Genomic DNA, 15,279 nt, shown 5'->3' on the forward strand with positions numbered 1-15,279 from the left:
ACTTGTTTAAGGTCTGACCTCATCATCCTGTCCGTATGGGTTCCCACCTACACTGTTAGCTGCTGCTTTCTGCTTCAGCTGGAAAGCTTGAACTGTTCGCGGTGTATCACAAACAGTGGGGGAGGGGGGAACAAGAGACTGCTCTCAACACTTGTGCTTTTGTTAGTCCTACAGAAGAGGCAGAGAAACAAGAGATAACAAAGGCTGTTTCCTTTCTGTGAGAGAAGGCTTTCGTCTTTCCTCCTGCAACAATGTCAGTGTCTGGCAAGAAAGAGTTTGATGTGAAACAGATCCTAAGGCTACGCTGGAGATGGTTTAGTCATCCTTCTCAAGGCTCACCCAACACTGGAAATTGCCTTCAACAGGAAGGATATGAGCATAGAGGGACCCCGGTTCAGGGCAGATTGAAGAACCACTCTCAGGACAGAAATGGACTGAAAAAAAGCAACAGTCCTGTCCACCACAGCATATTACCACCAGTGCCAGAATTGGCCCCTGCCCATCAAAGAGCCTTTCAGAACTGGCACTCACGAAAACTGATAGAACATCTTCGAGCAAATGAAGATACTCCTAAAGCAGTTCCATGGAATTTGTTCAAAGAAGCTTATGAAAAACACTCACAAGATGTGGAGATGATGGCTGATGACAATGCAGAAGATTCTACAGCAGGGTAGGAGTTTTTGAACACATAACAAAGTCATAGCTTAGATTAACTTCTCCTCTGAAGTGCTCATTTAGTGTTTAAATAAAAGTTATAATAATTTCTGAATTTGTATGCAGCCAATCGGGGTGTTCAAGTAATCCCCTTATCTAAGTCTATAAAAGAACATAGTCATAGTACATACTTTTAGTAATTAATGGGAAATATGCTTTAGAGTTGTGAGTTTAGTTTCTCTATTCCATTTTGATTCTGTTAAGAATTCTGTTTCAGTTTTTAGAGATTGGCAATTATTATAATTGTTACTTTTCTATAAATATCCTCTGTGGCTTGAATGTTCAGATAGTTGTGTTTCTTTCTTTCTTCCTTTGTAAAATTGTGATGGATTACTTAGAACTCTTTCTGACTTTGTCAGGCCAGCTCTGACTGCTCAGCACATCCTTGTCTATAACTTAGTACATAGTTGCCATACTAATGCTTGATAAATAGTATCTTTATGTGAGAGTATGGAAAAGTTTCTTTTGGCATTTGAGATTTATTTCAAGTAGTATTAGGTTCCATAGTTTGCATTTATGAAAATATTTTGCATAAAACAAGTAATGAAATGCTGCTTATGGCAGTGAGATCTTAAAGTAGGAAATGGAACATATCAACTATTTTAGAATATTAAAATGTGATAAAAAATGATAATAAAGCATTTTGTAAGTATAGCTCATAAAATCTTTGACCTCATTTTTATTTTTGTGTCTACCAGTATTGTTTGATTCTGTTTTATATTTTGGTTTTTTGGCCACAAGGCATGTGGGATCTTAGCTCCCAGACCAGGGATCAAATCCACACATCCTGCATTGAAAGGTGGAGTCTTAACCACTGGACCACCAGGGAAATCCCACACCAGTATTGTTTGAGTAGAAGAAAAGTATGTTCCCTCCTCTAATGCTGTCTAACATAACTTAATCTAGTATATTTTTACTTTATTTTCCTTTTTTCATTATCAGATTTTATTTCCTCAACATGTAGACACAACTAATGATTTTGATAATGTAATTACAGTGTAAAAGGTTATAGTAAAAAATGTATTTTTGAAATGGCTTAAATTTTATAGTGGTTCAGCATAAAGGTATGCTAATTTATTTAGAAATCTGGATATTTTGTGTACTATCTATTAGTGTGGGCTTCCCCTGTGGTTCAGATGGTAAAGAATCTGCTTGCAATGCAGGGGACCCAGGTTTGATCCCTGGATTGGGAAGATCCCCTGGAGAAGGGCATGGCTACCCACTGCAGTATTCTTGCCTGGAAAATCCCATAGACAGAGGAGCCTGACGGGCTACAGTCCATGGGGTCGCAAGAGTCAGATGTGAATTAGTGACTGTTTTAGGGAAATTAAATTATCCACTGTGAATTCCTGATAAAATTTTTTTGAGCATCCTTAAATTGATTTTCCAGCATGAGAATATATTTACAGTAATTCAGATGCTAAATGAAAATACTAGATAAAATGTCAAATATAAAGTGTCACCAAATAATATCTTAAAAATATATTTCTCCTTTTATTCTTTACAGTGTTCATATTCTAAAAAACGTTCCCTTAAATATGCTATGGTTACAGTGCAAAGTTAATATTTTACTAAAATAAATACAGGAAGTAGTTTTATAGATATGCCAGGAATATTTTAAGCTGGAGAGAAGAGGTAAATTGAGTGTTTAATTAATTGAAAATGATGATTTATTAATCTATAATTACCCATTCTGAATTATTTCATCTTGGGTAAAGAAAATTTGATAAGGAACTTTCTTATTTCCCACTTCTCTAATGCTTCTTTTTAAGCAAAATTGGGGAGCAGGAGGAAAAGATCCTGCAAAATTGGCAGCAACGTACTGTCCCCTCAGTAGAACTCTTGTGGTTAAATAACAAACAAAAACAGCAGTCAATGTGGAGAACACAAGGTGAGTTCTAACACTTGGGCAAAAATAAGGGTTCTTAAGTCATCCTGCTTTCTACAAATATTGCAGGGACTAGAGAATGGGCTAGTTTACTAAAATATAATATAGTTGAATAACCTATAATTAAATCTAAAACAGATAGTAAAGCCAAGATATTAAAGTTATATTAATACGTTGGCTAGGGGATTTTAAAACTCAAATACATTCTTTGTAATTGAATTTTAAGTTTGTATTTCATTTAGGAGCAGCTCTGTATCATGGTCCCACACTGTGAGTATGCACGTATCAGCATGCATGTCATCAGAGGCCTAGGCTCAATTATCATCTCCTTTTTGCCCTCAGTTCAGTCGCTCAGTCATGTATGACTCTTTTTGCCCTAGTTATGTACTAACTCTGCATCTTTGCTTCCCATAACAAGCTTGCTCAATGGCCTTTCTTTTCTTATATCATCCTTAGAATTCAAAATATTAAACTATTTTGACAGTGTATTATGATCATGATTTTACATGACAGAATATTGTTATACAGTTATATATATATATATATATATATATACATACTGCTGATAAAGAGATGATTGTGTAAGTACCCAGGAGTATAAAGTTGTTCAACTGCATTTGCTAAGATAAATGTGGTTATCTCTTTATTGTGCTTGAGAACATTGAATAAAATCCTGATGACCTGTGTATTGGCCCAGAACAACATGCTGCAGTACAAAGCTGAAGATTCACAGGGATGTTTAGTTTTAAGGAATTGGCAGCAATTGGGATCATACCCTCACCCTATATGTTTTTGTGTAATTTGTTATTTGTATGATATATGATTTTGTGTATCTTTGGCAGTATTACTCTGTTAGATAAGCAACAAAATTCCCTCCATTTTACACCTTTTTGATTTTCAAGTGAGGTGTCCCTTGGGAACAACAAGGATGATGTCACTGTAAATTGCGATAGCCTGAAGAAGGGGGGATTGAATGAATAAGACTTAGAATTCATTAATAATTCATTCCACAAATATTGAGCACCATTGTGTGTCAGGTACACTTCTACATACTGGAGATAAATCAGGATCAAAACAGAAAATATGTTTTCATAGAGTATACATTCTAATAAGGAGAGAAACAATAAAAATAAACCAAATATAGTACTTTAGTAGTTGTAAGTAGGATGAAGAAAAAAAATTAGAAGGAAGAGAGAGAAGAAAGGATCCTACTTCAGATAGGGAAGGCCTTTCTGATGAGGTAACATTTGAGCAGAGATCTAAACAAAGTGAAAGGGCAGTCATGAGGATGTCTGACACAGAATTCAAAGCAAGTGAGAGGTTACTGCTGCTGTGCCTCATGGGAGTCCATAACCTCCATTCATATTCTTTTTTATTCAAATCAATACCACATGTCCCCACACAATCCATTAATGTTTCAAACATTCTTAATTTAAGTGGTGAAATCAAAAATATGCCCTTCCTGTTGCTTATTACAGTGACTTTAAGATCACATGCATATCCTCATGGCCACAGAGGTGACTTTCCAGTCATCCTTTAACCATGATGCCATTTTGTCCTCTGGGGATCTGGCTATTCAGCTAGTAGACTATATACTTCAGGTACAGAGGCCCCATGCCCTTAGTGAAAATGGACACATGATGGTTTATTTGTTCTCTTCACAAAACAATCCAGATGGGTCCAAACCAAATGCATTGTGTGTCTTTATCGTCAACACAAATCCACATGTAATATGGAATATGCTTGGGGAATATTTATGCATAAGAGAAATCTTAAATAATGAAGCTTACTGTAATATCTTTTCTCATAAAGTAGGAAGTAAGGTATGTGAGTATTTACAGGGAGCAGTTTCCAGAAACACAGAACGGCGATTTCAAGAGCCTTGAAATGGAGTGTGCTTCATATGTTAAAACACAGCAAGGCTAGTGCAGCTGCAGGAGAGCTTTCAAAGGGGAGATTAATAGCAGATAGCTTTGAAAAGGCAACAATAACATGCATTAAAAATAATCAGCATCTTTTATAGATATTTACTATGTGCCAAGCACTAAATACATGTATTTTCTCATGTTCTCAGGAAAATTTTTGAATGCAAAGAATGTTCACGTCTTTCTCTGGGTACTATTTTATTGGATATCTGTTGTTGTTGCTTATCTTCTTTCAAGACAATATTATGTGGCTTTATAAAGTTCAGAGTTAGGCTTGCTTTACTTAATTTCACACCGCATTACTGAGTAGAAACTGTTACTTCAAAGGAAAGAATAAGGAACAAACTACAATTTTATTGTTGTTTATAGAAAGTTTAAGATTAAATCTCTTTGTCTATGGGTTAAAATGTACCATACAAAACTACACAAGTTATTCAATTGCTTTGTTAAACTAACGACATTTTTAGAGCATGTTAACACCTAATTTAAATATAGTGCAATGTTTCATAATATTCCTAATTTCTAATGGAACTTTCGTTGGTGGATTTTAAATCCTTGCTAGGCACAGCCTATTTACTGAGAGTGAGGCACCATGGTCTTCACAACTCATTCTTAACAGTGTGGTATTGTGTATATATTTAAGTTAACATTAGTTAAAATGTATTTAATATTTGAGACATTTGGGGCTCCTTTCTATCTAAGGATCTGGCAATATGTTAGGACCATGTTTCTTTAAACATTATGATTACACACCTATAGTTGTTATTTCTGATATTTGAAAGACAAGACTCAGTTTCCTTCTGCATTTGGAAATTTAAAAAAAATAAATTTATTTATTTTAATTGGAGGTTAATTACTTTACAATATTGTATTTGTTTTGCCATACATCAACATGAATCCACCACAGGTATACACGTGTTCCTCATCCTGAACACCCCTCTCCTCCTCCCTCCCCGTACCATCCCTCTGGGTCATCTCAGTGCACCAGCCCCAAGCATCCAGTATCAGGCATCGAAACTGGACTGCTTATTCATTTCATATATGATATTACACGTTTCAATGCCATTCTTCCAAATCATCCCACCCTCGCTCTCTCCCACAGAGTCCAAAAATTGTTCCATACATCTGTGTCTCTTTTGCTGTCTCGCAAACAGTGTTATTGTTACCATTTTTCTAAATTCCATATATATGCGTTAGTATACTATATTGCTGTTTTTCTTTCTGGCTTGCTTCACTCTGTATAATAGGCTCCAGTTTCATCCACCTCATTAGAACTGATTCAGATGTATTCTTTCTAATGGCTGAGTAATACTCCATTGTGTATATGTACCACAGCTTTCTTATCTATTCATCTGCTGATGGACATCTAGGTTGCTTCCATGTCCTGGCTATTGTAAACAGTGATGCAATGAACATTGGGGTACACGTGTCTCTTTCAATTCTGGTTTCCTCAGTGTGTATGCCCAGCATTGGGATTACTGGGTCATAAGGCAGTTCTATTTCCAGTTTTTTAAGGAATCCCCACACTGTTCTCCATAGTGGCTGTACTAGTTTGCATTCCCACCAACAGTGTAAGAGGGTTCCCTTTTCTCCACACCCTCTCCAGCATTTATTGCTTGTAGACTTTTGGATTGCAGCCATTCTGACTGGCATGAAATGGTACCTCATTGTGGTTTTGATTTGCATTTCTCTGATAATGAGTGATGTTGAGCATCTTTCCATGTGTTTGTTAGCCATCCATATGTCTTCTTTGGAGATATGTCTGTTTAGTTCTTTGGCCCATTTTTTGATTGGGTCGTTTATTTTTCTGGAATTGAGCTGCAGGAGTTGCTTGTATATTTTTGAGATTAGTTCTTTGTCAGTTGCTTCATTTGCTATTATTTTCTCCCATTCTGAAGGCTGTCTTTTCACCTTGCTTATAGTTTCCTGTGTTGTGCAGAAGCTTTTAAGTTTAATTAGGTCCCATTTGTTTATTTTTGCTTTTATTTCCAATATTCTGGGAGGTGGGTCATAGGTGATCCTGCTGTGATGTATGTCAGAGAGTGTTTTGCCTTTGTTCTCCTCTAGGAGTTTTATAGTTTCTGGTCTTACATTTAAATCTTTAATCCATTTTGAGTTTATGTTTGTGTATGGTGTTAGAAAGTGTTCTAGTTTCATTCTTTTACAAGTGGTTGACCAGTTTTCCCAGCACCACTTGTTAAAGAGATTGTCTTTAATCCGTTGTATATTCTTGCCTCCTTTGTCAAAGATAAGGTGTCCATAGGTGAGTGGATTTATCTCTGGGCTTTCTATTTTGTTCCATGGATCTATATTTCTGTCTTTGTGCCAGTACCATACTGTCTTGATGACTGTGGCTTTGTAGTAGAGCCTGAAGTAAGGCAGGTTGAGTCCTCCAGTTCCATTCTTCTTTCTCAAGATTGCTTTGACTATTCGAGGTTTGTTGTATTTCCATACAAATTATGAAATTATTTGTTCTAGCTCTGTGAAAAATACCATTGGTAGCTTGATAGGCATTGCACTGAATCTGTAAATTGCTTTGGGTAGTATACTCGCTTTTACTATGTTGATTCTTCCGATCCATGAACATGGTATATTTCTCCATCTATTAGTGTCCTCTTTGATTTCTTTCACCAGTGTTTTATAGTTTTCTATATATAGGTCTTTAGTTTCTTTAGGTAGATATATTCCTAAATATTTTATTCTTTTTATTGCAATGGTGAATGGAATTGTTTCCTTAATTTCTCTTTCTATTTTCTCATTATTAGTGTATAGGAATGCAAGGGATTTCTGTGTATTGATTTTATATCCTACAACTTTACTATATTCATTGATTAGATCTAGTAATTTTCTGGTGGAGTCTTTAGGGTTTCCTATGTAGAGGATCATGTCGTCTGCAAACAGTGAGAGTTTTACTTTTTCTTTTCCAATTTGGATTCCTTTTATTTCTTTTTCTGCTCTGATTGCTGTGGCCAAAACTTCCATAACTATGTTGAATAGTAATAGTGAAAGTGGGCACCCTTGTCTTGTTTCTCCCTTTAGGGGAAATACTTTCAATTTTTCACCATTGAGGATAATGTTTGCTGTGGGTTTGTCATGTATAGCTTTTATTATGTTGAAGTATGTTCCTTCTATTACTGCTTTCTGGAGAGTTTTTATCATAAATGGATGTTGAATTTTGTCAAAGGCTTTCTCTGCATCTATTGAGATAATCTTATGGATTTTATTTTTCAATTTTTTAATGTGGTGAATTAAATTGATTGATTTGCAGATATTGAAGAATCCTTGCATCCCTGGGATAAAGCCCACTTGGTCATGATGTGTGATCTTTATAATGTGTTGTTGTATTCTGATTGCTAGAATTTTGTTGAGGATTTTTGCATCAATGTTCATCAGTGATATTGGCCTGTAGTGTTCTTTTTTTGTGGCATCTTTGTCAGATTTTGGTATTAGGGTGATGGTGGCTTCAAAGAATGTTTGGAAGTTTACCTTCCTCTTCAATTTTCTGGAAGAGTTTGAGTAGGATAGGTGTTAGCTCTTCTCTAAATTTTTGGTAGAATTCAGCTGTGAAGCCGTCTGGACCTGGGCTTTTGTTTGCTGGAAGATTTCTGATTACAGTTTCAATTTCCGTGCTTGTGATGGGTCTGTTAAGATTTTCTATTTCTTCCTGGTTCAGTTTTGGAAAGTTGTACTTTTCTCAGAATTTGTCCATTTCTTCCAAGTTGTCCATTTTATTGGCATATAATTGCTGATAGTAGTCTCTTATGATCTTTTGTATTTCTGTGTTATCTGTTGTGATCTCTCCATTTTCATTTCTAATTTTATTGATTTGATTTTTCTCCCTTTGTTTCTTGATGAGTCTGGCTAATGGTTTGTCAATTTTATTTATCCTTTCAAAGAACCAGCTTTTGGCTTTGTTGATTTTTGCTATGGTCTCTTTTGTTTCTTTTGCATTTATTCGTGCCCTAATTTTTAAGATTTCTTTCCTTCTACTAACCCTGGGGTTCTTCATTTCTTCCTTTTCTAGTTGCTTTAGGTGTAGAGTTAAGTTATTTATTTGACTTTTTTCTTGTTTCTTGAGGTATGCCTGTATTGCTATGAACTTTCCCCTTAGCACTGCTTTTACAGTATCCCACAGGTTTTGGGTTGTTGTGTTTTCATTTTCATTAGTTTCTATGCATATTTTGATTTCTTTTTTCATTTCTTCTGTGATTTGTTGGTTATTCAGCAGCGTGTTGTTCAGCCTCCATAGGTTGGAATGTTTAATAGCTTTTCTCCTGTAATTGAGATCTAATGTTACTGTATTGTGGTCAGAAAAGATGATTGGAATGATTTCAATTTTTTTGAATTTACCAAGGCTAGATTTATGGCCTAGGATGTGATCTATCCTGGAGAAGGTGCCATGTGCACTTGAGAAAAAGGTGAAAATCATTGTTTTGGGGTGAAATGTCCTATAGATATTAATTAAGTCTAACTGGTCTATTGTATCATTTAAAATTTGTGTTTCCTTATTAATTTTCTGTTTAATTGATCTATCCATAGGTGTGAGTGAGGTATTGAAGTCTCCCACTATTATTGTGTTATTGTTAATTTCCCCTTTTATACTTGTTAGCATTTGTCTTACATATTGTGTTGCTCCTACATTGGGTGCATATATATTTATAATTGTTATATCTTCTTCTTGAATTGATCCTTTGATCATGATGTAGTGTCCTTCTTTGTCTCTTTTCACAGCCTTTGTTTTAAAGTTTATTTTATCTGATATGAGTATTGCTACTCCTGCTTTCTTTTGGTCTCTATTTTCATGGAAAATCTTTTTCCAGCCCTTCACTTTCAGTCTGTAAGTGTCCCCTGTTTTGAGGTGGGTCTCTTGTAGACAACATATATAGGGGTCTTGTTTTTGTATCCATTCAGCCAGTCTTTGTTTTTTGGTTGAGACATTCAACCCATTTATGTTTAAGGTAATTATTGATAAGTTACTGTCTTAAGGGGGCCTGTTCTTCTCCAAGGTTGTTCAGAGTAGTTATCTCTTAAATGACTAAGGCAAAGAATTTTGGAGATCAGCCTTTCAGAGGCTGGACCAGCTGAGAGCTGGGAATAATCAACCTTAATGTCCATTTCTTTTGGCAGGGGTGGGGGGGGGCATGGTGAGAGAGTTCTTTGTTTTCCATAGAATGGTGGGGAGGACCTGGAGGGGAGTTTTAACTCCAAGCTATTTTGAGCCATGTAACTTTCCAATAAATAGATTTCATAAATAAATACTAGGAGACCACCCAATTATACGAATTTAATACATGCTGTTATTTGTTTTGCTTATTTTTGTTCTTTGGCAACTGATTAGAAGGATACCAAATCAGAATCAGTGGGCTGTTATTAGGTTGGTGCAAAAGTAACAGCAGTTTTGGACTCTGAATTTTAAATCATTATAACTAGGCTCAGATGCATCTTTATTAATCAAAATAGGAACCATTACAATCAGCACATTTTTTCAATAAGAAATGTTCATTTATTCCTGTAGCCAAAAAAAAAAAAATCCATGCTTTGAGATTTGATGAACTCTTGGAAAGAATTTTCTATGTCCTGCTGGTTATGGAAGCATTTTACCTGCAAAAAAGTTGTCAAGATGCTTGAATAAGTGGTAGTCAGTTTATGAGAGGTCAGATGAATATGGCAGATGAGGTAAAACTTTGTAGCCCAATTCATTGAACTTTTGAAACTTTGGTTGTGTGACATGCACACACATGTCATGGAGAAGAATTGAACCCTTTTTGTGGACCAGTGCCAGCTGCAGTTGTTACAGTTTTTGGTGCATCTCATCAATTTTCTGAGCATACCTCTCAGATGTAATAGTTTCACAGGGATTCAGAAAGCTGTAGTGGATCATATGGGCAGCAGACCACCAAACGGTGACCATAATCTTTTTTATTGGTGCAAGTTTGGCTGGGAAGTGCTTTGGAGCTTCTCAGTCCAACCATCGAGCTGATTATTGCTGGGTTTTGTATAAAATCCACTTTTGGGTGCACACCACAATCTGATCGAGAAATGGTTCATTGTGTAGAAGAAGAGAAGATGACACTTCAAAACGACAGTTTTTTGATTTGCAGTCAGCTCAGGATGCACCCACTTTTTGATCTTTTTCACCTTTCTAATTTCCTTCAAATGCCAAATGACCATAGAATGATCAACACTGAGTTCTTGGGCAACTTCTTGTGTAGTTGTAAGAGGGTCAGATTCAATGATGCTCTCAGTTGGTCATCATCGACTTCTGATGGCTGACCAATGTGTTCCTCACCTTCAGGGCTCTTGTCTCCTTTGCAAAACTTCTTGAACAACCACTGAACTGTACGTTCATTAGCAGTTCCTGGGCCAAATGCGTTGTTGATGTTGCAAGTTGTCTCCACAGCTTTATGACCCATTTTGAATTAGAATAAGAAAAATGCTTGAATTTGCTTTTTCATGACATCATTTCAATAGTCTAAAATGCATATAAATTAAACAGAATGTAATAATTCATTAGCAAAATCATAAAGCAAGAAATGTGCATTAAATGATGTATAGCATAACCACAGTCATTTAAGAATGTATTCCAGTATCAAATGCCAAAGTTCAACAATGCAAAACCAAAATTACTTTTGCACCAACCTATTACCTCTTCTATGCAAAAATCCTATACATTGGCAACCAGATAATATCCTAAAGGCAATCCTAGGAAAATCAGCTAAAGTTATAACAATTAAAAATTACATGAAATTTCAGTTCCTATCCCGATGATATTGATTATGTGTAACATTTGGTGTGGACCAACTTTTAAGGGCATCACAACTGATAAAGTCATAGTTGGAAACTCATTTTTATTTAAATCACTCCAGAATAAATGAATTAAAGTCAGTCAGTCAGGTCCAACTCTTTGTGACCCCATGGACTATACAGTCCAAGAAATTCTCCAGGCCAGAATACTGGAGTTGGCAGCCATTCCATTCTCCAGGGGATCTTCCCAACTCAGGGATCAAACCTGGGTCTCCTGTATTGCAGACAGATTCTTTACCAACTGAGCTACCAACGAAGTCCTTGAATCACTCCAGAACACCGTGGATACTAATGAAGTGGCATACATTTATTGGTGCTTTCAAACAAAAACACAGTCTTCTATGTTTTTTCTGTTTCTTTGTATTGCTGTCTGTGGTTTATCTCTCCAAAGGAAAATAGTGGTACACATAAAACACACTTCTATACATAAAAATCTTTATTATTCCATGCTAAAATGAAAGATACACCCATTGAGTATATTTTATTCATGGTGATTACATTCCATTAAGATTATAATTTCATTAAAGAGTGAAAATGTATATCCACAGTGACTGATAATTAAGATTTTTAAAATAGACTTTAAAAGAACTATCTAATAAAATGTAACTAAAAGTGAGAAAATCTAAATCAAATACTTTTCATTATCTAATGTTTTAGGATGGAACAGGTTATTACTGAAAATGTATCCTGCATAAGGCTTTACACTGAAAACATTATAAAATATGTATTTCCAAAATCAATGTATAGATATAATACATACCACTAGCCTTTGCACTGAAGGAGAGCAGTACCAGTGATCATATTATTGAAGCTATCAGATGTGAATGCTTCATTACTTCTGGCTAATCTTTCTTAGCCTGTTACTGTTAGTCAAAGTGACTTATCCTTTGCATACTTTCAAATGTTGTTTTACAGAATGGAAACTGTTGCCCTCCTCACATACTGTCTATTGCTGTTGTTTCTTCAGGAGCCATACTAAATGCCTTGCCAATTTTTTCAGCGGGTCTTTAACATAGGTGATTTGTTCTTGGTCATTCCAGTGCTAGCTCAGTCAATAGAAACTATCTGTTAAATATTTTTGTCCACATTTTCCCTGTAAAACTATTAATAGATTGCTTCAGCACAGTGGCATTTAAATGTCCTTTTTTGGTGAATGTTGATCATATTAGCTATAACAATTCCAATCAGCAATTACATGTTTAACAGATGATCACATAGCACTTTAGGGCAGCACAACTATTTATTTTGGCCTGAATTCTGTTGTAACATTCAACAAATATTTGTTTAACTAAGATGTTGATATTTGTTTGTTTCTTCCATTCAGCAAGTGTTTATTGAACTGGCATTCTGAAGATGTAATAGAGGCTGATTCCCACTAGAGCCTTACAATACTGTTGGGGAGATAAACTGGATCCACTTGGAAAGTTTTATGGCAATAAAAAAAGAGTGTATTGCAAAAATAGTTTAAATTGATTGGTCATTAAGACCAATAGGCATTCACAGACAAATAATTCTTTTCACCAGAGCACCTGTAGAAAGCTTCATGTAGGAACACGATTTGAGATCAGTCTTAAGGATGGATAGCATTTTGATGCAGATATGGAAAAGAATGAATTCTAGGTAGGAGGACAAACACAATGCCTTGAAACAGGAATTGAAACGTGGTGTGCTCAAATGGCAGATTTCAGTGTGGCTGAAGTGAATGATATATTTTGGAGAATAGCATAAAATTAAACAAGAAAGGAAAGTTAGGCATAGATTATGGAAGATCTTAAAAGACAAAAAGAACCATCTGTACTTTATCTTAGAGGTCTGGGTTTATTAACCTCCAAGAATTTAGTGAAGTATTTTGCATCTGTGAATAATTTTGTAAAGAAGTTCCACTTGCTTTCTTCAGATTCTCCAACGTTCCATTACACCAGAAAAAAAAAAAAAAGCTATTAAAACATCTCCAGCTGGCACTGGAGCTGCAGCTGCATGGTGCTGGAGTGGTGGCTGCATGGTGCTGGAGAGATTTTGAGGAGATACCCCACCTCCAAGGGCAAAGAAGAAGCCCAAAAAAGATGGTAGGAGGGGCGAAATCGCGTTTAGAATGAAACCCCATACACACCAGGATGCTCAGAGAGCTCAAATAAACCTTGTTTGCACCAGGACCCAGAGACTGCATAGAGGCTGAGTTTGAGTGTTTTTGTGTTTGAGTGTTTTTGAGTTTGAGTGTTGACCTGTGTTTGAGTGTCTCCTGTGGAGGTATGGGTCAGCAGTACACTGCTGCAAGGACAGGGACTCTGGGTACAGCAGACCTGGGTATGGCATAAGCCCTCTTGGAGGAGATTGTCATTAACCCCACCATTGAGTTGCCAGAACTTACATAGGACTGGGGATACAGATTCTTGAAGGGCACAAACAAAATCTTGTGTGCACCAGGACCCAGGAAAAAGGAGCAGTGACCCCAAAAGAGACTGACCCAAATTTGCCCGTGAGTATCCAGGAGACTCCAGTGGAGGCATGGGTTCGTGGTGGCCTGCTACAGGGGTGGAGACACTGAGTGTAGCACTGCATGCATGGTACATTTTGAAGGAGGTCGCCTTTATCTTCATTACTTCCACTGTAGTTTGCTAAGTTGCTTCAGTCGTGTCCAACTCTGCGTGACCCCACAGACGGCAGCCCACCCGGCTCTACTGTCCCTGGGATTCTCAAGGCAAGAATACTGGAGTGGGTTGCCACTGCCTTCTTCAATGCATGAAAGTGAAAAATGAAAGGGAAGTCGTGTCTGACTCCTAGCGATTCCATGGACTGCAGCCTACCAGGCTCCTCCATCCATGGGACCTTCCCAGCAAGAGTACTGGAGTGGGTTGCCATTGCCTTCTCCGACTGTAGTTTGGCCTCAGGTCAAATAGCAAGGAGGGAACACAGCCCCACCCATCAATAGAAAATTGATTAAAGATTTACATCAGAGGGCAGACAGAATGAAAACCACAATCACAGAAAACTAACCAATCTTATCACATGGATCACAGACTTGTCTAACTAAATGAAACTATGAGTCATGCCCTGTAGGACCACCCAAGATGGATGGATCGTGGTGGAGAGTTCTTACAAAATGTGGTCCACTGGAGAAGGGAATGGCAAACCACTTCAGTATTCTTGCTTTGAGAAACCTATCAATGGTATGAAAAGGCAAAAAAATAGGACACTGACAGATGAACTCCCCAGGTTGGTAGGTGCCCAATATGCTACTGGAGATCAGTGGAGAAATAACTCCAGAAAGAATGAAGAGAAGGAGCCAAAGCAAAAACAACATACAGGTGTGGATGTGACTGGCAATGGAAGTAAAGTCTGATGCTCTAAAGAGCAATATTGCATAGGAACCTGGAATGTTAGGTCTATGAATCAAGGCAAATTGGAAGTGGTCAAACAGGAGATGGCAAGAGTAAACACTGATATTTTAGGAATCAGCGAACTAAACTGGACTGGAATGGATCAATTTAACTCAGATGACCTTTATATCTACTGTGGGCGAGAATCTCTTAGAAGATATGGAGCAGCCATCAGAGTTAACAAGAGTTGGGAATGCAGTCTCAAAGAGGAGAGAATGATCTCTGTTCCTTTCAAGGCAAACAATTCAATTTCAGAATATTCCAAGTCTATGCCCCGATAAGCAATGCTGAAGAAGCTGAAGTTGAACAGTTCTATGAAGACCTACAAGAACTTCTAGAGCTAATACCCCCCAAAATATGCCCTTTTCATTATAGGGGAGTGGAATACAAAAGTAAGAAGTCAAGAAATACGTGGAGTAACAGGCAAATTTGACCTTGGAGTATAGAATGAAGCAGGGCAAAGGCTAAAATACTTTTGCCAAGAGAACGCACTGGTCATTGCAAACACCGTCTCCCAACAACGCAGGAGAAGACTCTACATATGGACATCACCAGATGGTCAATACAAAAA

General features: G+C 36.9%; 1 protein-coding gene across 1 annotated transcript in view; it reads left to right on the forward strand.

Annotated features, from left to right (window-relative positions):
* Positions 1 to 251: 251 nt before the first annotated feature.
* Positions 252 to 15,279, forward strand: part of KLHL4 (kelch like family member 4) — a 137,273-nt gene continuing 122,245 nt past the window's right edge. Inside the window, exon 1 of the mRNA XM_052663474.1 lies at positions 252 to 670. Within this exon, the coding sequence (XP_052519434.1) occupies positions 252 to 670 (419 nt within the window). The remainder of the gene's footprint in view (positions 671 to 15,279) is intronic.

The sequence above is a fragment of the Budorcas taxicolor genome, chromosome X (genome assembly GCF_023091745.1).
Source record: "Budorcas taxicolor isolate Tak-1 chromosome X, Takin1.1, whole genome shotgun sequence".
Taxonomy (NCBI): Eukaryota; Metazoa; Chordata; class Mammalia; order Artiodactyla; family Bovidae; genus Budorcas; species Budorcas taxicolor.